This window comes from Cnephaeus nilssonii (assembly GCF_951640355.1).
Source record: "Cnephaeus nilssonii genome assembly, chromosome: 24".
NCBI classification, from domain to species: Eukaryota; Metazoa; Chordata; class Mammalia; order Chiroptera; family Vespertilionidae; genus Cnephaeus; species Cnephaeus nilssonii.
In genome coordinates this window covers 12,865,465-12,893,356 of record NC_137095.1, presented here as the reverse complement: position 1 = coordinate 12,893,356, position 27,892 = coordinate 12,865,465, and the positions used below count along the sequence as shown (strand labels likewise).

At 51.1% G+C, this 27,892-nt stretch overlaps 1 protein-coding gene across 1 annotated transcript in view; it reads right to left on the bottom strand.

Annotated features, from left to right (window-relative positions):
- The window catches only part of AGBL1 (AGBL carboxypeptidase 1), a gene marked incomplete at its 3' end in the record, with an annotated part of 254,689 nt that overhangs the window by 130,780 nt on the left and 96,017 nt on the right, over window positions 1-27,892 (bottom strand). Inside the window, exon 18 of the mRNA XM_079764228.1 lies at window positions 2,775-2,955. Coding sequence (XP_079620354.1) covers window positions 2,775-2,955 — 181 coding nt within the window. The remainder of the gene's footprint in view (window positions 1-2,774; window positions 2,956-27,892) is intronic.

The window sequence follows — 27,892 nt, the reverse complement described above, 5'->3', positions numbered from 1 at the left end:
GGTCATGGTTCGATTCCCAATTCCAGGGCACATGCCCGGGTTGCGGGCTCAATCCCCAGCAGGGGGCGTGCAGGAGGAGGCAGCCGATCCATGATTCTCTCTCATCATGGATGTCTCTCTCTCTCTCTCCCCGCTTTTCCCTTCCTCTCTGAAATCAATAAAACTATTTTTTAAAGGGACGTCGAAGGGGAAACTGAGGAAGAATAGACCCTCGTCTCCCTCTCGTCCCGCCTGAAGCCCATTTCTTCCTCCTGGAGGGGGAGGCGTGGAGAGAAACCAGGAGTCGCACGGCCGACGAGAGAACAAAGCATTTAACCAAACGACAGCCGTTTCCCCCGAGAGCCTCAGCCTGCACTTGATCAATGATCCTGCAACATTGAATCGTTTTTAATTTAAAGCTTCTGGGAAGTGTGTGTGTGTGTGTGTGTGTGTGTGTGTGTGTGTGTGGCGGGGGGCTGAGGGGGGGGGCAGCCACTGCAGGCTCCGTGAGTTGGCAGGAGCCGGGATTAGCGTTTGGCAGCATTTATACTCGTCGCTGTTTATGACGGCATAAATTAGGTTTATGCTGATGGAATTAATCACCCTGAATTTAGGAGTAATAAATAGCCGTGCTTATGTGGAGGGGCGACGGCGGAGGGAGGCGAATGGAGCAGGCACGCGTCCGACGGGCGGCGGGTGTGGTTGTGGCAGGAACGGGCTGAGAGCAAGGAAGGCCTTGGGGTCGAGCTCCCAGAAGGACCGGCCGAGCACCGGACATGGGTGAACACGGTGCAAACGATTTAGCAGCAGGACCAATGAGTTCCCAGAGCCAATGGGTCTCCTTTTTAAAAAAATATATTTTTTTATTGATCTCAGAAAGGAAGAGAGAGGGAGCAAGAGAGAGAAGCATCAATAAGGAGAGAGAATCATGGATCGGCTGCCTCCTGCACGCCCCCTAATGGGGACCGAGCCTGCAACCCGGGCATGTGTCCTGACCGGGAATCGAACCGTGACCTCCTGGTTCCTAGGTCAATGCTCACCCGCTGAGCCACACGGCCGGACAGCTGAGACTTTTAAGCCCTCTAGTTGTGAGAGGTTACACACTCCTGGGAGTCTCAGACCTCTGGGGGACGATGTTGCTATTCCCTGTGGGTTTTCCTCGCCCTAACAGAACGCTAGGATTTCCAAGTCTCTTGCGGCCAAAACTGTTTGGGTGACCCTAGGGACCGACGAGGTTCCTGGTCGCTCGCTGGGTGAGGAGAGCTGCTCTCTACGTAAAAAGGGTCGTGTTAGTCATACTAAACGGCGGTAGTGATGACGAACGGCACAGTCGCCGAGAGGAAGCTGGCCTGCCATGCATGTGGCCGAGCCAGGAGGAAGCCCCGTGACTGAGGCCACATCCACCTTCCAACCTAAGACCTCCATCCGCCCGGCCGGCGTGGCTCAGTGGTTGAGCGTCGACCTAGGAACCAGGAGGTCAAGGTTCGATTCCCAGTCAGGGCACATGCGGGGGGTGGTGGGGTGGGGGGGTGGGCTCAATCCCTAGTAGGGGGCGTGCAGGAGGCAGCCGATCCATGATTCTCCTCTCATCATGGATGTTTCTCTCTCTTTTTCTCCTTCTCCCTTCCTCTCTGAAATCAATAAAAATATCTTTTTTAAAACATAAAATGTGGACCCTCTTCCAACAGACCTCAGAGACACCGGGTTCCTCTTCCCCACCGCCCGCTCTGAAGGCAGGTGGGGGGTGTACCCGAAGAAACGCTACCCACGCCTCTCCTCCGGCCGTGGCTCAGCCACTTCACTCCCGACCACTCCTCAGCCACTCCAGCCACTCCGCTGAGATAAGGCGGCACCCCTCCTATAGCCGTATCCAAACTGCGACCAGATGCACCTGAGAAGCAAGATCTCTCTGCAGTGAGCCCTAAAGAGGCCAAGGAAGGCACGGGGCTGACCCGTGAGGAGATTACCGTGTGAGCTGGGCTCTGCCACTCACCCACCGTGGGGCCTGGGCAAGTCGCTGAATCACCCTGGACACCGGTTTTCTCCTTATTCATAGGAGAGTGCTGAACGGGATGATTTCTAAGGACCCCTTGGGCGTTGACTGCCAACGGAGCAATATTCCTTTCTATGTAAAAGGCTATGACGCCCTAGCTGGCTTGGCTCAGTGGATAGAGCGTCAGCCTGCGGACTGAAGGGTCCCAGGTTCGATTCCGGCCAAGGGCACATGGCCTGGGTTGCGGGCTTGATCCCCCCACACTCCCCGCAGGGGGGGCGTGCAGGAGGCAGCCGATCAGTGACTCTCTCTCATCATGGATATTTCTCTCTCTCTCTTTCTCCCTTCCTCTCTGAAATCAATAAAGAAATACATATATATATTTTTTTTAAAAAAATTAAATTAAATTAAAAGCTATGAGACTGCCCGGCCGGTGTGGCTCGGTGGTTGAGCGTCGACCTATGAAAAACCAGGAGTTCTCATTTTGATTCCCAGTCAGGGCACATGCCCGGGAGGCAGGCTTCATTCCTGCAACAGTAGGGGGCGTGCAGGAGGCAGCCAGTCCCTGATTCTCTCTCATCATTGACGTGCCTCTCTCTCCCTTCCTCTCTGAAATCACTAAAAAATATATTTTAAAATAAATAAAGAAAAAAAACAAAAAACAAGAAACGATGAGACCGCATCCATGAAGAACAGACAGTGTTTTGTACCAAGGACCAAAAACCCAGGAGATGCCTCCGATCACATTTGTGTTACTATGGCAACGTCCACGCGAGGGCGGTGGGGCCGGCGCCCCACGTACTTGCCGTTGATGACCCCGTCGGGGTTGAGCATGGGGATGATCTTGAAGATGAAGCTCTCCCTCAGCAGCCTGGCCCCGGGGTCACTGCTGGCCAGGAACTCCAGCGCCCCCTTCATCACCCAGCTGGCATTGCTTTCCCCTGGGTGCACGCGGGCCGTGATCACCTGGTACGGACGCTGCCCTGTCAGAGAGAAAAAAAACAGACAGAGGCAAGCTAAGCCTCCGTGCGCTTGCCACTTCCTTCCACACGTCCCCCCGGGCCCCCCTGGAGGTTACACGGGACCATCACCGAGTCTGAAACAGGCCCAGGGTCTCTAACACACATCGGACCCCGCATGTATCCGTTTTCCACCTGCTTCTGGGGCCGGCAAGACTCGAGAGAGTCTGTACGTCAAAGCTCCAGGCTGTCATGAAAAACGTACATATTCTGCCTGCCCAGCGTGGCTCAGTGGTTGAGCGTCAACCTATGAACCAGGAGGTCAGGGTTCGATTCCCAGTCAGGGCACATGCCCGGGTTGCGGGCTCGATCCCCAGTAGGGGGTGTGCAGGAGGCAGCTGATCCATGATTCTCTCTCACCATTGATGTTTCTTTTTTTAAAAAATATTTTATTGGTTTTTTTACAGAGAAGAAGGGAGAGGGATGGAGAGGTAGAAACATCGATGAGAGAGAAACGTCGATCAGCTGCCTCCTGCACACCTCCTACTGGGGATGTGCCCGCAACTAAGGTACATGCCCTTGACCGGGATCGAACCTGGGACCCTTGAGTCCGCAGGCCGACGCTCTATCCACTGAGCCACACCGGCGAGGGCCCTGCCCCACCGTTTTCTAACCTGAGGTGAGCCACACACCCTTCTGAAGAAACTGAGTATTGGGTTGGGTGTTCTTCACCTAAGACTCGTGACGGGCTAACTGAACTGATTAAGTAGGCACAGAGGGGGGAGGGGGCGGGGGAGAAGGGCACCCTTGAGGTGAACGGAAGGTCGACGCCCCCACTCTCCCATTGGCTCACCATCCCTTTTTCCGCCTTCCGGGGCAGGCGGTATTGGCACGCCAATGAAAGAGCCGTTGAGAATAAAGAGGCTTGATGAGTGTGTGGGTGATCAGTAGCCTATTTTCAGTTCTCTAATTCCATAGCGCTCGCCTTGTGGTGTTTGAACTACGTTCATTTACAGCCCATAGAGCGACGCTGGTAAGTACTCCCCGCCCAACAAGGAGGCATGAAAGAATAGCATAAGCCCTAACCGGTGTGGCTCAGTGGATAGAGCGTCGGCCTGCGGACTGAAGGGTCCCAGGTTCGATTCCGGTCAAGAGCATGGACCTTGGTTGCAGGCACATCCCCTGTAGGGAGTGTGCAGGAGGCAGCTGATCGATGTTTCTCTCTCATCAATGTTTCTAACTCTCTATCTCTCTCCCTTCCTCTCTGTAAAAAAATCAATAAAATATGTTTTTAAAAAAATAGCGTAAGCTGCTGTAAATGCTCAACGCCGCAGACCGCCCTCACCGTTTGGACCGCTGGCCTCCCCGTGCGTGAAGTCAATAAAGCTCAAGGCTGCCCTTACAAGTCGACGTCAACCATAACTTCCCTTTGGAGGGTCGGGCAGATCACCTGCTATGCTGTCATGCACCCCACCACCTAGCAGGCTGCGCAGAGCCTCCCGAAGGCACAGATGAAGAGAGCCGTGGGTTCTCATGAAGATATAGGCCGCCTTCGAGCCATTGCTCGTCCATTTTCCTCTCTGTGATTTAAGAGGGTTTTGCGGGCATGGTGCTGAGTTAAACTTACGGGACCACTTGGCTGTGGCAGCCAATGGGACCCCAGAGAACCCCTAGCAGACAACAGCTGTAAATAGTATGCAACACACACAACGTGTGTTTTATTCCGTGTAATGGACAGTTTCAGTTTTCATAAGTCATCTCTGGTGAGGGTAGGACAAAAAACGTGTCAGGGATTGGCATTATTTTTTCCTCTGCCATGTATAAAACATGTTCCAAAAGCAGAATAAATCTATGGAGAAGTCGTGGTTTTGCAATATTCTAATTCCTTTTAAAAAAAAAAAAAAATATATATATATATATATATATATATATATATATATATATATATATATATATATATTATTGATTTCAGAGAAGTAGGGAGAGGGAGAGAGAGATGGAAACATCAATAATGAGAGAGAATCATGATCGGCTGCCTCCTGCACACCCCACACTGGGGATGAAGCCCACAACCCGGGCATGTGCCCTGACCGAGGATCGAACCGTGACCTCCTGGTTCCTAGGTCAACACTCAACCACTGAGACACACCGGCTAGGCCTAATTTTTTTAAAAAAACATTCTAATCCTTAACCTTTTGCACTCGGATGTCGAGTGTGACTCGACACGGTTAGCATCGAGATTAAAATTACTCTTTGAATGTATCAATAATTTGAAATATAAAAAAATCCAAATAAATAAGTTTGTATGAAAAGAAACTCCAGTTTTTTATTCTACTGCCGCGCTTTGTAAAATCTGGGGTATTTAAAAAATTAAATCCCGAGTAGAATAAAGGAATCGAGAAAAAAAGCAAGCGAGTGCAAAGGGTTAAAGCTCCGTCTTAGACGTATGTGTGTGGAAATGAGAGCTGTTGAAAGAGGTTAGAAACACGTGGAGGACGGTAGGATGCCTGGGAGAGAGAGATTCAGGCTCGAGGCCAACGAAACGGAGTAAGCACGGAAGACACGGTGTGATCACACACGTGTGTACCCAGCTACGTAAACATCCCCTCGTTTGTTCCTTCTTCCTTTCAACAATACGTGTTATTAAGCTCCCACGGGCACTTGGCAAGGGCCTGGGGACTCCACGCGAAATAATGGGCTCGCCCTCAGGGAACTAACAGCCGTCTGGTGGGAAGACGGGCACACAGACAATCATGACCCAATGAGATCAGGGACATCTGTCAGCACATCCTCAAAGCACAGCGGCGCGCTCGTTAGGCCGTTCTTGATAACGATGCCGATAGCTGGCAATGGCTTCAATGTGCATCCCCAGGAACCTCGTTAAGGAATTGATACAGAACACAGAATTCTGTGCAGTCATTAAAAATGGCACAGAGCTGGTGGTTGAGCATCGACCTAGGAACCAGGAGGCCACGGTTCGATTCCCAGTCAGGACACATGCCCAGGTTGTGGCCTTGATCCCCAGGAGGGGGCGTGCAGGAGGCAGCCGATCCATGTTTCTCTTTTATCATAGACTAGAGGCCCAGTGCACGAATTCATGCACCAGGAGGGTCCCTCGGCCTGGCCTGCGGGATCAGGCCCAAACCGGCTCTCTGACATCCCCCGAGGGGTCCCAGATTGCGAGAGGGTGCAGGCCAGGCCGAGGGACCCCACTGCTGCACAATCAGGGCTGGGGAGGGACGTGGGAGGTTGGCCAGCTGGGGAGGGACCACAGGACGGCTCCAAGGAGTGTCTGGCCCGCATGGCTCAGTCCCGATTGGCCAGAGCCCAGCAACAAGCTAACCTACCAGTCAGAGCATCTGCCCCCTGGTGGTCAGTGGACATCATAGCGACTGGTCAACTGGTCGACTGTCTGCCCCCTGGTGGTCAGTACATGTCATAGCGAGTGGTCGAATGGCCTTAGCATATCATTAGCATATAACACTTTGATTGGTTGAATGGCTGACCGGACGACCGGACACTTAGCATATTAGGCTTTTATTATATAGGATGTTTCTATCTCTCTCCCCCTCTCCCTTTCTCTCTCTCTAAAAAATCAATAAATGCACGTGTGTGTTTTTTTAAATGGCACATAGTTCTCTTTCTGTTGACATGAGAAGATAGCTGGGACATAATGATGAGTGGGGCGGGGAGGAAATAGGCAAGAGAGTTGCATGCTGGGAGGATCCCAATTTGTGTGCAGCTGTAACATGTCCTTAAAGACATCGAAACACAGAGACAAACTTGTGCCTGGAGGTTATTTAGGGCCTCTTGATCCCCATCGAGGATGTTTGCCAATTGAGAAAATAATAACCATATGTCAGTTTAGTGGTACACCACAGAAGAGAAAGAGGAAAACAGGCCCATTGCAATATGGAATCAATACCAAACATGACGAATGAGATAGGTTATATTTGTTGTCGTTAAGTCATCAGAAGTTTTGTTATGTTTTCACACTTCCTTTTTTTTAAGGAAAAAAAATATGTATCTTCATTGATTTTAGAGAGGGAGAGAGAGAGATAGAAACATCCCTGATGAGAGAGAATCATGGATCGCCTGCCGCCTGCACGCCCCCTACTGGGGATCGAGCTCACTACCCAGGCATGTGCCCTTGACCGGGAATTGAACCGTGACCTCCTGGTTCCTAGGTTGATGCTCAACCAGTGAAGTACGCCAGTGGGACTATTTTAAACTTTCGATTTATTTCCATTTGGACTCATCACTTTTATCTGTTCAATAGCCTTCTGTGGTTCCTGACTAGTATATTGAACACCTTGGCCCTAGAGTCTATCAACTCTCTAACTCAAACCCTTTATCACACTTCATGGTAAAAGTTTATCATAATCCAAAGGAATATTGTTAAGATATTGAGGAAATGCCCTAACCGGTGTGGCTCAGTGGATAGACCGTCGGCCTGCGGACTGAAAGGTCCCGGGTTCGATTCCGGTCAAGGGCATGTACCTTGGTTGCAGGCACATCCCCAGTGGGGGGTGTGCAGGAGGCAGCTGATCAGTGTTTCTCTCTCATCTATGTTTCTAACTCTCTATCCCTCTCCCTTCCTCTCTGTAAAAAAATCAATAAAATATTTTTCTTAAAAAAGATATTGAAGAAATGAATGAAAAAAATAAGGTCACCCCCCCAAAAAAAAAAAACCACACCCGAAGCATTCTAATTTATTGCCTTCTTTCTCGTAAAGCGATCTGATTCTGAAAAATTACAACCTCCTGTTTTCTTCGCAAAGGGCCATCTCGCCTGCTGATTCCGTACCCGCCCGTCTGTCTCTCTCCAGCGCGAGAAAGTGGGTTTGGATAATAGGCCCAAATGAGAAGAAAAATCAGGAAGTCTGTTCCTGGGGCCATTTTCAGATCACCCAGAGGAAGTGGTGCGGCGGGGGCTGAGCCGACAATTTTAGCCTCGGCATAAATACGAACACATCCATCTGCATCTCCTCCTCGGCGTCCCACTGCACAGAGCTGTTCCGGCAGGTTCTGTGACAGGATGAGACGGAGGGAGCCGCACCGAATGCATCTGCGCGATAACGACACATCATGCCCACGGCACGGTCGTGTTGCTCGTGTTTGGATTGGGGCTGAAAAATTTCCGACACCGAGTGACAGTCCCTCGGGAGACGTGGGTAAATCGCATCAGGGAAATTGCAAACAGATGCTGTGGCTCCCTCCATGCCACCCCCCCCCCCCCCCCCCCGTCCTGGAATCTATCGGTGGATCCCAGTTAGGGATTTTGCCGCTCCGCCTGGGATCTGCTGGGTCTCTCTGGGACCTAGGGCACTGGCTCCCGTGCCCCCAGCTCCCTGGAAGAACTCATGCTCCCCAGAGGGAAGCGTTAGCTCATTTCCTCCCGCTCCCAGCTCCGGGGGAGGGCGGGGGGTCTCAGGATGTTTCTGGCACCTGTAGACCACCAGGGGCAGGGCCAAGTCAATTCCTGCTGTTTCTGAAAGGACGTCGTCGTCTACTCTGTTCAGGAGATGCCACATCTGAGTGAGGTCACGGGGTACCTGTCTCGCCCAGCCTCAAGCCCTCCAGGCCCCTCCATGCTGCTGAAGATGCTAGGAGAGCCTTGGACAGCCTTCCACAGTTGTTTTGTAATTTTTAAAATATATATATATTTTAATGATTTTATACAGAGAGGAAGGGAGAGGGATAGAGAGCCAGAAACATCGATGAGAGAGAAACATCCATCAGCTGCCTCCTGTACACCCCCTACTGGGGATGTACCCGCAACCAAGGTACATGCCCTGGACCGGAATCGAACCCGGGACCCTTCAGACCGCAGGCCGACGCTCTTTCCACTGAGCCACACAAGTTGGGGCTGTTTTGCAATTTTTGATGGAAAGACCTTAGCCAAAAAAATGGTATCATATTCCAGTATCCATGAACTACTGACTCATGGTTTGTAAATAGTTTGCCTAAGAGCAGAAGGCCAAAGAAAGTCTATAGTGACTCCACACAATAAGATTTCTGTGCATGCCGAAACCGGTTTGGCTCAGTGGATAGAGCGTCGGCCTGCGGACTGAAGGGTCCCGGGTTCGATTCCGGTCAAGGGCATGGGCCTTGGTTGCAGGCACATCCCCAGTCGGGGGTGTGCAGGAGGCAGCTGATCGATATCTCTCTCTCATCGATGTTTCTGACTCTCTATCCCTCTCCCTTCCTCTCTGTGAAAAAATCAATAAAATATATTTTTAAAAAAAGATTTCTGTGCAAAAGGTAAGGTAATCAAATGACCTATATTTTTGTGTGGGTGATAACTAGCCTTCCCTATTTACTACTACTAGAAAGCTCATCCCACTTTATTAAAATGTTTGTAATTATAATTTTGTTTAATGTTTACTTTCTGTCATTTCTTTCTTTTTTTAAAGAAATACATTTTTATTGATTTCAGAGAGGAAGGGAAAGAGAGAGAGAGAGAGAGAGAGAGAGAGAGAGAGAGAGAGAGAGAGAGAAACATCAATGATGAGAGAAAATTATTGATCAGCTGCCTCCGGAACACCCCACACTGGGATTGAACCCAGAACCCTTCAGTCCACAGGCAGATGTTCTATCCACTGAGCCAAACCAGCTAGGTCCGTCTTTTCTTTCTTTAGCTTTTAAGTGATTGTTCGGCAGTTTGCTCTGTGGCCATTGTTGGCCTTAAACTGCACTAGTCACAAGCATGGTATTGAAAATAAACCAGTTTGGGTAATAAACATTTTTAAATTTAATTTTAAAAAAAAGAAAAAGAAAATGGCCCTAACCGGTTTGGCTCAGTGGGTAGGGCGTCAGCCTGCGGACTGAAGGGTCCCGGGTTTGATTCCAGTCAAGGGCACATGCCTTGGTTGCAGAGAGAGAAAGAAAGAGTGAGAGAGAGAGAGAAAGGAAGAGAGAGAGAATGAAAGAAAGAGAAAGGAAGAGAGAGAGAGAGGGAGAGAGAGAGAGAGAGAGAGAGAGAGAGAGAGAGAGAGAGAGAGAGAGAGAGAGAGAGAGAGAGAATGAATTATGATCATGGCTGTTCCCAGAAAAATGACCCCTGCTGGTTTCCACTTCCATGACCCCACAAGGGTACTGCGGATGCCCTGTTGCTTGGCAACCTGCCCTTTCTGTGGAAGCCATTGACATGTATTCACCTTCTGAATCAGGGAGGGTCACGGATGACTGGGCAGCAAGAGAGCGGCCTGGGCCGGCCAAGCGCGCCGAGGACAGACGCGTGGGATCGGCGGAGTGCGGGCAGTGGGTCTCGCCGCCAGAGAGCCTGACGGAGGGCAGCGGCGACACACGGACGCCTGAAGGTGAGACGATGAGGTCCGCATACGAAGCCTGCGGCTGTGCCCCACCACGCTGCCACGGGATCCCAGACGCAACGTCTGCCCTCTCTTCTCAAAGCGTCCTCCGCCTTCCCGGAACCCTCCGGCGGGGACCTGTGACGTGGGCAGGTACCTGTGGCCGGCACACCTGCCCGGAGACGGGGCCCCTCACACGGGCCCTCATACCCAGCCGGTCTCTGCATCCTGTCAGGTCTGATCCATGGAATTGAATCGCTACCTCCCCCCCTAGGAACGGTCCTTTAGGCCACTTCACAGCCGACACTCCCTTCCGCTGACAACACATTCCACTGGCTAAGACCACATTCCACATGCTAAGACCACGTTCCACTCGCTAAGACCACATTCCACTCGCTAAGACCACGTTCCACATGCTAAGACCACATTCCACATGCTAAGACCACATTCCACTGGCTAAGACCACATTCCACTCACTAAGACCACATTCCACTCACTAAGACCACATTCCACCGGCTAAGACCACATTCCACATGCAAAGACCACATTCCACTGGCTAAGACCACATTTCACTGGCTAAGACCACATTCCACTGGCTAAGACAATATTCCACTCACTAAGACCACATTCCACTGGCTAAGACAACATTCCACTCGCTAAGACCACATTCCACTCACTAAGACCACATTCCACTCGCTAAGACCACATTCCACTGGCTAAGACAATATTCCTCTCACTAAGACCACATTCCACTGGCTAAGAAAAGTTCCACTTGTTAAGACAATATTCCACTCACTAAGACCACATTCCACTCGCTAAGACCACGTTCCACATGCTAAGAAAACATTCCACTCGCTAAGACCACATTTCACTTGCTAAGACCATGTTCCACACACTAAGAAAACATTCCACTGGCTAAGACCACGTTCCACTCGCTAAGACCACATTCCACTCGCTAAGACCACATTCCACTGACTAAGACCACGTTCCACTCGCTAAGACCACATTCCACTCGTTAATACAACATTCCACTCACTAAGACCACATTCCACTGGCTAATACCACATTCCACTCACTAAGACCACATTCCACTCGCTACGACCACATTCCACTGGCTAAGACCATGATCCTTCCCCTCTGGACCTTCCTAGGATCCGGACCTGTCTGGAGAATTCTCTGCCCAGAAAAAGCCCGCCTAGAGTCCTTTAAAACCTCTGACTCCCCATCCCTAGGTGCTGCCGCCATTTGGGGGGCTCAGTCCATCTGGCCTCCAGATGACCTTATCCTATATAATAAAAGCCTAATATGCTAAGTGTCCGGTCGGCCCGTTCAACCAATCAAAGCATAATATGCTAAGGCCGTTCGACTGCTCGCTATAACATGCACTGACCACCAGGGGGAAGACGCTCTGACTGGTAGGTTAGCTTGCTGCTGGGGTCCAGCTGATCGGGACTGAGCAAGATGGGCTGGACACGCCCTGGAGTCCTTCCTTAGTCCCTCCCCGGCTGGCCAACCTCCCACATCCCTCCCCGGCCCTGGTAGTGCACCAGTGGGGTCCCTCGGCCTGGCCTGCACCCTCTCACAATCCGGGACCCCTTGGGGGATGCCAGAGAGCCAGTTTTCGGCCCGATCCCACAGGCCAGGCCGAGGAACCCCACTGGTGCCAGAATTTGTGCACCAGGCTCTAGCACATTCATAATTCTTTACCCCTTTGTTCCCCCTTTGGCGACCCTAACAGGTCCTACCACTGCCTTGTGTGGCTTGAGGAGGTGACCGGGTGTCCTTTCGGCCACCTGAACTGGACATGGGTGGGTCTCACCAGGTCACCCCCATCCCAGGGTTACCCCACGTGCAGAGGATTACAGAGTTCTTTCTGCCTCCAACATACCTTTCTGTGTGTTTCCCATTCTCTCCATCCCTGCTCATTCCAAATACTCAGTGCCCCCCACCCCCACTGCTCTTGGGATAAAATTAAGACTTATCGGGCCCAGCCAGTGTGGCTCAGGGGTTGAGCATTGACCTATGAACCAAGAGGTCATGGTTCAACTCTGGGCAGGGCACATGCCCAGGTTGCAGGCTCGATCCCCAGTAGGGGGCATGCAGGAGCCAGCCAATCCATGATTCTCTCTCATCATGGATGTTTCTCTCTCTCTCTCTTTCCCTATTCCTTCCTCGCGTGAAATCAATAAAAATATTTTTTTAAGAAAAGTACGTGAGACCCGAAAGCGTGTTAGACAATGACTCCGAACTACGAAAAGCATCTATTAACTTGACATGAATGTATTCCAAAAAGTGGGATATAATGTCAACCTCATTAATTGTTAAATCTAGTATTCATAAAAATTGTATTATCTTTGAAAGAGATAGGTAGGTTATATTTTTGTGCACTTTGCAGGAGTGCCCAATTACAGACAATGATGACTCAGGAGCCAACTGTAAATTAGGGGTCACGCATAGCCAAATCACTGCAAAAGCAAACACACAATTATTTCAAATTCGTTTTTAAAAAAAGAAAAAAGAAACTTAATGTGGGACCTGAGTGTATTTTATTATGTTTAATACTAGAGGCCCGGTGCACGGATTTGTGCACTGATGGGGGCATGGCCTGTGGGGATCAGCACGTTGTAGGAGCACCACTCATCCTGGCCAGCCAAGCGGCGCTCCCCCCGTGGGAGCGCACTGACCACTAGGGGGCAGCTCCCGCGTTGAGCGTCTGCTCCCTGGTGGTCAGTGCACATCATAGCAACTGGTCGACCAGTAGTTCTGGGCGTTCCACTGTTTGGTCGCTGGGCTTTTGTATATATAGACTAGAGGCCTGGTGCACGAAATTTGTGCACTGGGGCGGAGGGGGTGCCTCAACCCGGCCTGTGCCCTCTCGCAGTCCGGGATGCCTTGCTCCTTACCGCCCGCCTGCTCACTGCTCCTTACCACTCAGCTCGCTGGTCCTTAGCATTGCCGCAGAGACAGGAGACGCTCCCGCCACCGCCGTGAGCCCGGCTTCTGGGTGAGCGGAGCTCCCCCTGTGGGAGCGCACTGACCACCAGGGGGCAGGCAGCTCCTGCGTTGAGCGTCTGCCCCTGGTGGCCAGTGCACATCATAGCGACCAGTCGTTCCACTGTTCGGTCGATTTGCATATTAGCCTTTTATTATATAGAGATGATATCGGATGGGGACTCCAACTGGGAAAGTGCCTCAGGCCTGACACGGTTTTCCAATGCCCCCCAGTATGCATATTTAATCCAATTTTGTTTCCACGGGAACCAGGGCATCCGCACAGTGACTGGTATGCACAAGCATGCATGTTCCTGTGCTCGAATGCCTGTATACACACGCCTTACAAAAATGCTCGTTGGAGGAACAAAGCTCATGAGCATCAGGCAGGCGCGGAAAGCAAGTTTCAAAAGTCGCCCTGTGCAGCCAAGGACACACGACTTCCAAGTAGACCGCTATGGGAATGAGAAGCCTTAACACACACACACACACACACACACACACACACACACACACACAGCGTGAAAGTTGGGGCTTAATCAAATAGGTCTCTAAACCACCCATGTGCGTGGACGGCCTTGCAAGTGAAGAGGACATTATTGAGCCCCGGCCAATGTGGCTCGGTGGATTGCAGCATCCGCCAGGATATGGAAAGGTTGCGGGTTCAATTCCCGGCCGGGGCACATACTGAGGTGGCAGGCTCTATGCCCCCTTCAGGGAATGTACAGAAGGCAACCCATCGATGTTTCTCTCACATCGGTGTTTCTCTCTCTCTCTCTCTTATTCTCTCTCTCTTCCCCTCTCTCTAAAAACCAATAAGCATATCCTCAGGTAAGGGTTTAAAAAGAAAAAGGGGAAATTCGTGAAATATTTCTTCTCGTCATTCACAGTTCAGAGACACGGCGAGAGACAGACAAACCCTCAAAGGGGCAGCGAGAAAGACAGAGACGGACGCACCAGACTGCGTGCCCGCCGTCTAAAGATTCTGCTCCGTGAGGATCCCGGGGCATCCGTTCTCCCGAGCGGCATCGAGATGGAACGGTCCCCCGAACGCTATTTCATACAAGCCAGACGACACCCCGCCAGCGCCGGGTTTAAAACAATCCTCCGAGCCGGGCCAAGGGGCTGTGTCAGAGGCCGGCCTGGCAGCCTGCATGTCCACGGGTGTTTTAAAAATCAAGTCATCACGTGCCAACTGACGTTGAGAGTGAGTCCTCCGTTCTGAAGCCGCCGGCTAGGGCTCTTCCTGAATCCTCGGAACTCTCACTGTTATTTTTCGAGACGTGACAGGGCCGCCTGGGGAAGACTGGACCGCCGCGGGGCCGTGGAGGCAGCCTGAGCTCTGAGCCAACGCCCGCTGGGTCTGCCAGCGCCAGGGCCACAGCCTTGGGTCACAGCCCAGCTCGCCGTGTTCTCAGGGTGGGGGACGGGGGGAGGTCAGTGACCCACGTGCCCTGAGCATCAGGGTCTCACTTAAAAAACTGGTGGGGGAAATAGTAGCTGGTGGTAGAAGCTCACTGCCTTATTGTGGTTCTCATTTCGCAGCCTATAACACGTATCCAAACCATCATGTGTACAACCTGAAACGCACACAAGGTTATGTGTCCGCTATATCGCAATAAAGGTAGGAAAAATAGTGCTTCTCTCATGGGGCTATTGTCCAAATTAAACATGAAGATGAATGTAAAACATGTTATAAACTATATTTTTATTAATTTCAGAGAGGAAGGGAGAGGAGGAGGAGGAGGAGAAGGAGGAGAGAGAGAGAGAGAGAGAGAGAGAGAGAGAGAGAGAGAGAGAGAGAGAAATGTCAACGATGAGAAAGAATCATGGACCGGCGGCGTCCTGCACGCCCCCTACTGGGGATGGAGCCCGCAACCCAGGCATGTGCCCTGACCAGGAATCAAACCGTGACCTCCTGGTTTATAGGTCAACACTCAACCACTGAGCCACAGTAGCCAGGCACATGTAAAACATTTTGCAAAGTATAAGGTACACATTAATTGCTCAATAAATGTAACCAAGTTGTGTAATTTCTAATTAAGGAGGATTATCTGAGTATTCAGGCCATAGTAAATTGAATGAATGGACACATCATTGGCATGGCTACATCTAACTTGAATGAGAGCCGTTCACATTTGACTTGAAAAGCTCTTGTCTAGCCCGACTGGGGTGGCTCAGTGGTTAAGCATCAACCTATGAACTAGGAGGTCACGGTCCAAGATCTAATCCAGGTGACCAGCCATCCTGCCCAGGTTTCAGCACGAAAAGCCACTTGCCCCGTAGGACCCTCAGTCCCAGGAAACCAGGACAACCGGGCACCCTAAACCCTAGCCCTGCCGCTTCACTTGCGACTCGACCGCGTATAATTTATCTGCAGGCAGCTTCCATTTCTTCAGTTGCCAAGCAGGTATAGCAACCATCACCCTACCCTACCCACCTTGGCTCTGTGGATAGAGCATCGGCCTGCGGACTGAGGGGTCCCAGGTTCGATTCCAGTCAAGGGCACATGCCCAGGATGTGGGCTCAATCCCCAGGAGGGGGCGTGCAGAAGGCCGCCGATCCATGATTCTCTCTCATCAGTGAGGTTTCTCTCTCTCTCTCTCTCCATCTTCCTTCCTCTCTGAAATCAATAAAAACATATATTTTTAAAAAATCATCACTCCACCTCATTGCATTGTGAGAATGAAAGGAGATGACACAGGAGCTTGAGCTAAGCCAGACGCACAGTAAATGCTCAGTAAGAACTCGTTGTAAGCTTCTGTGAAGCCAGACGACCTTCCGAAGGCACCAGGGGGAAGCTCACGCTGCTCAGAACATAGGCAAAACCCAGCACCAAGCTGCCACGGGGTTGCCGCTTTCTCAGCCCTTAAAGAGGCAAGAGAGCCCTGACCGGTTTGGCTCAGTGGATAGAGCATCGGCCTGCGGACTCAAGGGTCCCGGGTTCGATTCCGGTCAAGGGCATGTACCTTGGTTGCAGGCACATCCCCCGTAGGAGGTGTGCAGGAGGCAGCTGATCGATGTTTCTCTCTCATTGATGTTTCTACCTCTCTATCCCTCTCCTTTCCTCTCTGTAAAAAACCAGTAACATATATATTTTTAAAAAATAAATAAAAAGAGGCAAGAGAGTCTCCAGGAGACCGACCCCCTCTCCCCCACCCTCCCCCCCAAAATAAATAAACAAGGCCGAAGGAGGAGGCTGATGGGAAGGGAACCCATTTTCCCTGACACAGAGATATCTGTCATGGTAATCAGCATTGACGGGGAAAGGAAATCAGGGGAATTTATGTGACAGTTTAATAGGGTTTTGTGAAATACGATATTCTTTTAACGTTTGCCTGAGTGACACAGACAGCACATGGGGGGGTGGGGGGCGGGGGGCACGGCAGCTACGAACAGATGCGGATGCTGTATTTGAAACTCAGTGATAAGAGAGAAACATCCATGAGGAGAGAGAATCATGGATCGGCCGCCTCCTGCACACCCCCTACTGGGGATCGAGCCCGCAACCCGGGCAAGTGCCCCGACGGGGAAATCGAACCGTGGCCTCCTGGTTCCTAGGTTGATGGTTCGCCACTGAGCCACGCTGGCCAGGCCGGAGTGTTGTGTATTTATACTGTACATACATATGTGCACACCGTGGCGTGAGTCCCGTTTAGATGCAAAGTCTACTCCTATGCCAGTGGTCGGCAAACTCATTGGTCCACAGAGCCAAATAGCAACAGGACAACGATTGAAATTTCTTTGGAGAGCCACATTTTTTAAACTTAAACTTCTTCTAATGCCACTTCTTCAAAACAGACTCGCCCAGGCCGTGGTATTTTGTGGAAGAGCCACACTCAAGGGGCCAAAGAGCATGTGGCTCATGAGCCTCAGTTTGCCGACCATGGTCCTAGGCAAAGTGACACATGAAGCATGCGGAATGCAATGCGTGGACATCACGTGTTGGAATTTCTACCCAGAAATAACCATCTCTTTTTTTTTTCTCTCTCTCTCACAAAGCATCCACCTGCCAGTGTATCTAAGGAGAATGTACATAGTGAGCGGAAAGTTGGGCGCCAAATCGCCCACTGAGTCCTGGAGTCTGGCCCCCTGGAACCCGTGAGCATAGCCACCCCCTGCTGGACAGAGTGGTACTAACCCACTCCACCAGCTCATCAATGCGATGAACATTGGGGGGGGGGGGGGGGGGGCGTGGAACCAGTTACACGGAAATGTCACCTAAATAAAAAAGGCTTGTAAATGGTAGCTTGTGGTGTGAAAGAATGCCACGAGAGAAGCCCTTGGACCCTGATAAGGAATAATGAACACGGAATTCGGGGCTCGTCAGCACCGACCAGAAGGAACTGTACCCTCACTCCAGGGGCCTAGACAGAAGGCCAGTCCCTCGGGCTGGGAGCACCACCAGCTCCCTCGGCCCCGAAGCCGTGCTGACGAAGCTGCCTTCTGGACTCGGCCTGAATGGATAGGGTGTAATCTATTCTGCTCTCCTTTCCTCTCCTATTAGTTTCAAAATTATAGATTTTTATGTCTGTGTGTTTAGGTGGCGATCTCTCTACTATAAATCTCCTGAACGGCGTGTAAAGTTATTCACGACCTATTCCCCCCTCCCAAACAGCACGGGAACGTGGGCCTACGTCGAGGACCCATTAAATCCTGCCCCCGGTTCTGTGTGGTTGTCTAGACTTTATCTTAGAAGGCAGTAAATTGGAGTTTCTAGGTGTGGGTTTACCTTTATTTCTCCTGTTTGGTATGCAGAATGCACTTCTTCTTTTTTCATTTTAGCCAAAGCAATATCCAGATTTAATGCAATGCACATCAACATTCCAACGGCATATTTTTAAAGAAATAGAACCAAAAAAAAACAATCATCTGATTTGTATGGGACCCGCTTTCAAATGACTCAAGTCTTTCTTCTCTTCTGCAAAAATTCTCAGCTATTATTTCCTCAAATATTGTTTCCCCACCACTCCCTTCATTCTCCCCTGGAAGTCCTGTTAGAAATGTTTGTTAAATGCCCTACGAGCCCAGCCGGGATGGTTCCGTGGTTGAGCATCGACCTATGAACCAGGAGGTCACGGTTCCATTCCTGGTCAGGGCACCTATCTGGGTTGTGGGTTCAATCCCCGGTAAGGGGTGGGGGGGTGCGTGCAGGAGGCAGCTGATCCATAATGCTCTCTCATCACTGATGTTTCTATCTCTCTCTCCCGATCCCTTCCTCTCTGAAATCAATTTAAAAAATAATCCCAAAAAACACACACACCATATGAGTGTGTGTTAAATAAGTACTACTTTGTCCCACGCTAGCCTTAACCGAGTTTGAACGAGGTAACTGGAGTGGCCAGTTCTCAGATATAATCTCAGTCTTCTCCGATCCTCCTCCATTTATGAAATGAGCTGCATGGAAAAGAGCGGGGGCGGCGTGTGCCCCGGCCATGGTCAGATGCATGTCTCCGAGAGAACCAGAGATAAACCCTGAGAGCAGCACACTGAATCAACAGTCCACGCCACGTTATGGCCCAGCTGCTTGCCCCCGGGCGCGGGGACACAAAGGGATGCAAAGGGTAAGGTGACTTCCTCCCACACGGCGCGTGGAACCCACGCTCGGCTTTCATTCAGGCTTCTCTCCGGGGGAAGAAGAAAGGTCCGTTTTTATGTTTTTGAAAATCATGAAAAGGCACGGCCATCTGAGCTTGCCCATTATCACGGGGATAAAAATACCCACGTTTGTCAGGATCCCACGAAGCACCGGTGGCTCCTGATCGGGAAAATTAAATGTCTGGCCTCCACTTGATTTGATGTTCATCACTCCTTCACCCCCAGAAATGCTCTGTCACAAAACATTAAAAAATGCATCCGCAACACGCCAAACAAACGCACATGGGCCCTTGGCAACCAGAACGGACAAATAACAGGTGTGATGGAGAGCAGAGGAAAGGACTGAGTGAGAGAAAGCGATAAAGAAAAAGAAAGTCGGAGATATGTAGAATCTCAGGCAGCCCGGCAAAGGGAAACGTAGGTGTAGAGCAAGCATGTTAAACTCGCCACTCACGGGCCACATGCGGCCCACAACAAATATTTTTGCGGCCCATCCAATATAATGGTATGTAAGAAATCTACACTAATAAAAGAGAAATATGCAAATTGATCGTCACTTTGCGACGCCCACCAGCCAATCAGGAGTGAGTATGCAAATTAACCCGACAAAGATGGCAGTGGCCCCGCCCCCCCAGCCTCTCCGGGCCTCTGGGCAGCATGCATGCAGGCGTGAAGCTGCTGGGTGGGGTGGGATGCCTGCTATTAGGGGGAGGGCGGGGGGCAGAGGAAGCTACAGGAGCGGCGATCCAGCTGGGACCTGGGTGCCGGAGGAAAACCAGTGCCGGCAGCCAGGGGAAGGAAGGCCTATTGCACGAATCTTTGTACAACGGGCCTCTAGTGTTTTAATAAAAATTTTATAACTTAATTTTTACAATATCCTGTTATATATAATCCTATATAATAAAAGGTTAATATGCAAATTGACCCCTCGACAGGGAGTTCGACCAGGGGGCATAGCTGGCCAGCCAACTGCCCACGGCCCCTCCCTCCAGGCCGGCCCCGCCCCCGCTTGCCCCCACCCCCACTCCAGCATGGGAGAGAATCATGGATCAGCTGCCCCCTGCACGCCCCCTACTGGAGATGGAGCCTGCAACCCAGGCATGTGCCCTGACCACGAATCCAACCGTGGCGGCTCTCACCCTGGCTTTTCTCTTTCCGGAGCTGATGACAGCCACTCGGTGAGAAAAAGGAGACATGGAAAAGGAAAGATGAAGTCCTGGGGAAATGACTGTTTCTAAGGTTAAGGGGCATGACAACGGCAGCTGACGGAGCCGCTGCAGGCCTCGCTGCGCCGGCAGGTGGAGAGATGGGCCAGATCTCATTGCGCAAAGTGATGCCGAGGTAATGCCGTGGCCGGGGGAGCGAGGCTCAAAGGCCTCGGGTTCGTCGGAGGCGAGACTCGTTGATTCCAGAGCAAAGGGGTCTGGGGGAGAACTGAAATTTGCAAAGATTTCTAGATGCAAGCAAGAGCATGCACGGCGCATTTTTTACAGAAACTATACGTGCACCCTCTCCAGGACATTGTGTATTTATTTAATTCCGGGTCTGAAAGGAAGAAAATAAAGCCCTAAGCTGGTTTGGCTCAGAGGATAGAGCGTCCGCCTGCTGACCGGAGGGTCTCAGGCTCGATTCCGATCGAGGGCACGTACCTCGGTTGCAGGCTCCATCCCCAGCCCTGGACGGGGTGCGTGCGGGAGGCAACCAATCAATGTGTCTCTCTCACATCGATGTTTCTCTCTCTGTGTGTCTCTCCCCCTCCCTTTCACTCTCTCTAAAAATCAATGGGAAAAATATCCTCGGGTGAGGGTGAACCAAAATTAAATAAACGAACAAACAAACAAATAAAAGGAAGAATAAATATTTCACTTGCACATCCAGAACCCTCACAGCGGGAGCTTGAAGGAGTCCGTGTCTCGCGACATTGGAGAAACATGCATACACCGTGTTCTGTTCCCGGGAACCTGATACAAAGCACATGCCAGTGACTCACTCATCCCAGGGAAACACGCCCGGTCACGTGGACACGGCCCCGTGGACGGGGGTCGAAAGATAAAACCAGTAAGGCCCTAGTCGGTCTGGCTTAATGGGTCGAGTGTCCATTCCGGTCAAGGGCACGTGCCTGGGTTGCAGGCTCGATGCTGGCCCTGGTTGGGGTGCTTGGGGGAGGCAACCGACCGATGTGTCTCTCTCACATCGATGTTTCTCTCTCTGTCTCTCCCCCTCCCGCCCACTCTCTCTAAACATCAATGGGAAAACAACCTCAGGTGAGGGAGGATTAACAACAACCACAAGATAAACCCAGCAATGCCTTCTGGGTGCCGATCCTGCAGACCTAAGGCGACTGCCGGCGGGGACCTCCCAGCACCCACCAGGTTATCCTTTGAAACGTGCAGTCACATGGGTGCGTGGGAGCACGGGGCCCCATGAAATATTCATCTCCCGTTTAGCAGCTTGCTCCGCCGCTGGCGTTCATGCCGGGCTGGTGAAAAGAGCTTCAGACATCTGACGCTGCCCGGCGCAGGCCAGGCGGCCTCGTTAGTGATCAATTACCAGCCAGGCCCGCCCCAAGAAGTCATTAATATAGACCTTGTCCTGTCACACCCCGTAATTGGGCGCCGCATGTCCAATAACCCATCCGCCGCTGTTATTGATAAAGGCCTCGGAGCACCCCCAGGATCCACGCTGTGTCAACCAGACACCACATGGGGTGGTTTGTCACCGCCTTCCAACGCGGCGGGCGATAGATCCACACCCACCGCCCCGAGTGTGATGCGACCCCAAGGCGGAGTCTCGTGGCATCCTTAGCACCGATGCTCAGAGCTTCCCAAACACTGCTGCTTGCACAGGCGTCTCCCGTGGACGGGGGAGACCGTCACGGACTTAAAGAGGTTGTGTCTCCAGCCCACCTGCCTCGACCCAGGTCCCTTGGACTCAGGGCCCTCGCTGGCGGCCCCTGGACTCTACCGCCTCCTACTGGACGTGGGGATGTCATGAACCCACGGCCATCTCGTAGGAGGCACAGCACAGCTCGTAGGCCGCACCCCACCTGTGGGCTCCATTCACACACGCCACAACGCGTGTCCTTACTTGGGCCACGCGGGTCCGGCCACCGGGCACCGAGCGATGAGCTTGATGCCGGGAGAGGTTGAGTACTCACATCCCAAAGGCGGCTTTGAATAGAGTGTCCCTGGCCCGGCTGGTGTGGCTCAGTGGTTGAATGTCAACCTATGAACCAGGAGGTCATGGTTTGATTCCAGGTCAGGGCACATGCCCGGGTTGTGGGCTCCATCCCCAGGGTGGGGCATGCAGGAGGCAGCCAGCTGATCCATGATTCTCATCATGGATGTTTCTCTCCCTCTCTCTCTCCCTTCCTCTCTGAAATCCATACAAAGATATTTTTAAAAAACAGTGTTCATCACACCCTTCTCATCACACCCTTCCAGTGGCAATAACACACCATTCTGCTTTTGGGCCCGCATCTCCCGGGCACAGAACCCGTGCCTTCCCCTCCCCCTACGATGCCCATCAACACACATTAACATAGACCTCACCCGACGCCAAGGGTCCTCCGGTTCATTTACACAGAGCCAAGCCGACCTTTGCAAATGCGCCCCACGGCACGGGGAGAGGGAGGGAAATTTACAGCCGGGAACCGGAACGCAGCTGCCTTGTGAAAGACGGGGGTTTTTCACGGCCCCTTTGGAACGTCACATCAGCCAGATAACTCTTCATCTAATGCAAGGTTCAATTCCCAATCGAGGCACAGGCCCAGGTGGTGGGCTCCATGCCCAGCAGGGGGCAGCTGATCAATGATTCTCTCTCATCATTGATGCTTCTCTCTCTTTCTCTCTCTCTCCCTCTCCCTGAAATCAATAAAAATATTTTTAAAATAATAATAATTGGTGGGGGAGGTAGAAGAAGGTAGAGGGGAGAGAAATGGTGATGGAAGGAGACTTTACTTGGGGTGGTGAACATACCATACAATACACAGATGATGTATTATAGAATTACTAGAGGCCCGGTGCACGAAATTCGTGCACGGGGGCGTGTGTCCCTCAGCCCAGCCTGCACCCTCTACAATCTGGGACACCTCGAGGGATGTCCGACTGCCCTCTCACAATCCAGGACTGCTGGCTTTCAACTGCTCGTCTGCTGGCCTTCCTGATTGCCCCTAACCGCTTCTGCCTGCCAGACTGATCACCCCCCTAACCACTCCCCTGCCAGCCTGATTGATGCCTAACTGCTCCCCTGCCAGCCTGATTGATGTCTAACTGCTCCCCTGCTGGCCTGATTGCCCCTAACTGCCCTCCCCTGCAAGCCCGGTCCCCCCAACTGCCCTCCCCTGCAGGCCTGGTCACCCCTCACTGCCCTCCCCTTCAGGCCTGGGTCCCCCCCAACTGCCCTCCCCTGTAGCTCCTGTCACCCCCAACTTCCCTCCTCTGCCAGCCTGGTCACCCCTAACTGCCCTCCCCTGCAGGCTTGATCACCCCCAACTGCCCTCCCTTGCAGGCCTAGTCCCTCCCAACTGCCCTCCCCTGCTAGCCATCTTGTGGTGGCCATCTTGTGTCCACATGGGGGCAGGATCTTTGACCACATGGGAGCAGCCATCTTGCGTGTTGGCGTGATGGTCAATTTGCATATTACTATTTTATTAGATAGGATACACCTGGAACCTATATAATTGTATTAGCCAATGTTACCCCAATAAATTCAATGAAATAAATAAAATTTTTTAAAAAAACACTGCATTAAAAAAGAAATCGGAAAACCAAAACACAGACATTGAACCAATAAAGGAATTGAATCAATAGGTTAAAAACTTCTCACAAGAAAGCACCAGACCCAGAGGCACCTACAGGCAAATTTCCCCAAAGAAAGAGGTCCCTGTGGCGTTACGCAAACTCGCCCAGAGCACAGAGACAAACAAACGAAAATAAAAATGTCCTCGATCTATTTCAAGGGACAAACAGTGCCGATAGCAAAATCAAAGGCAGCAAAGGAGCAGAAAATGACAGGCGTCTCATAACCAGGCACCTATATGCAAATGTTACATAAAGAAAAGTCAAATGTACTCAAGCACTGAATAGAAAAGATAATAGATTATGACAAATGAGTTTATACCAGGGCTGCAAGTGTAGCTTAATATTAGAAAATCAATTAATGCGATTTATCTCAATAACACATTGAAGGACGAAAAGTATCTGATAATCATAATAGATGGGGAAAGAAGCATCTCATATAACTCCACATCCATTCCTATTAAAACATTTTTAGCATATGAGGAATAGAAAGGCACTTCCTGAACTTCAGAAATGAAACACACACACACACACACCTTCAGGAAATGCCATTCTCGGTGGTGAAATGTTGAAAGCATTTCTTTAAGATCAAGAGCAACACAAAGATGCCCGGCTGGTGTGGCTCAGTGGTTGAGCATCCACCCATGAACCAAGAGGTCTCCGGTTCAATTCCCGGTCAGGGCACAGGCCCAGGTTTCGGGCTCAATCCTCAGTGTGGGGCGTGTAGGAGGCAGCTGATGGATGTGTCTCTCTCCTCATGGATGTTTCTATCTCCCTCTCCCTCTCCCTCTCCCTCTCCCTTCCCTTCTGTAATCAATAAAAATGTTTTGTTTTGTTTTATATATTTTATTGATTTTTTACAGAGAGGAAGGGAGAGGGATAGAGAGTTAGAAACATCAGTCAGCTGCCTCCTGCACACCCCCTACTGGGGATGTGCCCACAACCAAGGTACATGCCCTTGACCGGAATCGAACCTGGGACCCTTCTGTCCTCAGGCAGATGCTCTATTCACTGAGCCAAACTGGTTAGGGCTGTTTTGTTGTTTGTTTGTTTGTTTTTTAAAGAGAGAAACCACAGTCAGAAAGCAAAGCTGTAAAGGGGAAACTGATCATTTAGAAACCACCACCTCCAGACTGCACCCCGACTCACAAGAAAAATACGCTTTGTCCCCCGGAATCATGCTGTGCCTTGCACATCATATACGCTCCAAGTCCTTTAACCTTTTGCACTCGGATGTCGAGTGTGACTCGACACGGTTAGCATTTTATAGAGATTAAAATTTCTCTTTGAATGTATCAATAATTTGAAATATAAAAAAATCCAAATAAATAAGTTTGTATGAAAAGAAACTCCAGTTTTTTATTCTACTGCCATGCTTTGTAAAATCTGGGGTATTTAAAAAATTAAATCCTGAGTAGAATAAAGGAATCGAGAAAAAAGCAAGCGAGTGCAAAGGGTTAACACCAGTTTACCCAGACCCATGTATTCCAAGATAACAGCATAGACAAAACAGCCTCACACAATCTCTGCAGGAACTCATACACCGTCCAGTTGCAATCGCTGACTGTGCATTCCAACAGCATGGTGTGCGGATTCGGACCAATCCCTGCCCACTCCATCTCTGACCCACTCCAGCCTCCAAGCCCTAGGAGTGCCCTCCCGTAACTCCCCTTGGACAGGCCCAACAGCTCTCCACTTGTGAATGTGCTGCAAGTCTATACACCTCATGCTGTTTGCCCACAGGTCTGGGCCCAGTGGGCTTTGCCCCCCGAGGTGTTATCAATAGCTACATGCATCTGTGTGGATGTGTCCCTCCTAAGAGACGCCTGACTCCAGGAATTTAAAAAGCACAGAGGCAGACAAGCTCTCTCTCTACGTTTTATGAGACACACTAGTGACCCGGTGCACGGATTCGTGCACATCAAAAGGAAATTAATTAGAAGGTGGCTGGCGGGGCGGGACTGGGCAAGACGGGCTGGACTCACCCTGGAGCCAACCTCCCGCAGTCCCTCCCCGGCTGGCTGCAACTGGGGTGCCACTGTGGCTTGAAGGGCATCTGCGGAGTGAGTGGGGTCCCTCTGGCAGGTGGGGTCCTTTGGCCTGGCCTGCGGGGATTGAGCCGAAACTGGCTCTCCGACATCCCCCGAGGGGTACTGGAGTGCGAGAGGGCGCTCTGCAAACTTACTGTTGTCTTGCAAGTGCGCGGTAAACCAGATTCAGGGCCGACAGTACTCCAGCAATGACATAACCCACAGCTGAAGGTGGAATTGGGCTCCCTCATCTCTGGTTTTGGAGTGCATCACCCGAGAACTGCCAAGTCCCTGCAGCTCAGCACCTCCTACTTTGAGTGTCTGCCCCCTGGTGGTCAGTGTGCATCATAATCTACTGGTCAGATGGACACTTAGCATATTAGCCTTTTATATATATAGATAGATGTTTGTGGCCCTAGCCAGTCTGGTTCAGGATAGAGTGTCAGCCTGTGGACGGAAGGGTCCCAGGTTCAATTCTGGTCAAGGACACATGCCCGGGGTTGCGGGCTTGATCCCCAGTAGGGAGCGTGCAGGAGGCAGCCGAAGCATGATTCTCTCTCATCATTGATATTTCTATCCCTCTCTCCCTCTCCCTTCTTCTCTGACATCAATAAAAATATATTTAAGCAACAACAACATATGTTTGTGATTAAACTATAAAGAAAAGCAGAGAAATAATTAACACGAAATTCTAAAGGGAAGAGAAGAAATGAGCCTTGGCAGAGACACTCAGGGGGGCTGGTAGGTACTGGCAACTTCTCCTTTTAACGGGTGGCGGGCAAACAGGTGTTTACGGCATTCTTTCACACCCTGCTTACGCACCTGATAAATTGTACTGTACATAGAATATGGCTCCTGATTTTTAAAAATTAGATTTCCCAGTGAGGAGGCGGGGGCTGCTGTTGGGGGAGTGGTCTGCCCAAGCTAGCACAGCTAATTGGAACATAAAGCTTTGGATGACAGACTCGATCGCTGCTGCGCTCCCAGTGCCCAGAATGGAGTATTTCATGAAGCGAATCCACAACACGGGTTACTGGAACAAACGGAGAAGCTGGGACCCACATATTTGGTACCACCTTGTTTTTTCCCCCACTCACGACACCATAATGTGTGAACCAGTAAGTCCCAGGAAGAAGGCTGGTGCCAATAATGTCACCAAGGGCCTTTCCAGTTAAATGAGGTGCTTATCTTACCTAATAATAGACAAACATGCAAATTGACCGTACCTCCGCTACGCCACCAGCCAATCAGGAGTGATATGCAAATTAACCCAACAAAGATGGCGGTTAATTTGCATACACAGGCACTGAGGGACGGGGGCTGGTGGGACACTTGCATCGTCACCATGACAACAATGCAGGCGTTCTGCCCCACCCCCGGTCTCTCAGGGCCTCTGGGCAGCATGGGAAGGCGGGCCTGGAGTGGAAAGAGGCGGCTCCCAGAGCGGAAAGAGGTGGCTCCGGGGCCTGAGCGGAAAGGGGCTGGGCCGGAGTGGAAAGGTGGTGACGGCAGCCAGGGAAAGGAAAGCCCATTCTAGCACGAATCTCCATGCATCTGGCTTCGAGTCTACAGATATAAAAGCCTAATATGCAAATTGTCCCCTCAAGAGTTCGACCGCTCGCTCTGTGTGCTGACCACCAGGGAGCGGCGTTGAATGAAGGGAGGCCCTCATCCAGCAGCCAGCAGCCAGGGAAGAAAGGCCCTGGCCAGCCGCTGGAAAGCCCCAATTGGACCTGATCTCCAGCCAGGACGAGGGATCCTACCCGCGCACGAATTTTGTTCACCGGGCCTCTAGTATTCTATAAACCTCCATGTCGAGAATCTCTAGGGCCCAATCCAGCCCAGACTCTTATTTTTATAAATAAAGTTTTATTGAGACACAACCACGGCGGTGTGTGTGTGTGTGTGTTGGCTGTCGCTGTTTCTGCGTTACAACGCCACCAGAGTTGAGTGGTTGAAACCTAATAGGTGTCTTTTCTTGGAATAACTTCTTGGCATGCGGTCAGCGGAAAGAGAAGGTTGTCCCCAGCATCCATTCGTGATTGGCTGATACATTTCCTGGATGTAGGACGTTCCAAAGAGTTGTTCCTCTCCCAGGGTCAACTTTCACATGGCCAATTTAGTTTTCCTCTGGACGAGTGACAGAGAGAGCACCCATCTCTCTCTCTCTCTCTTTTTTAATATCTATATATATAAAAGCCCAAGCAACCGTTATGACTGGTGGTCGACTG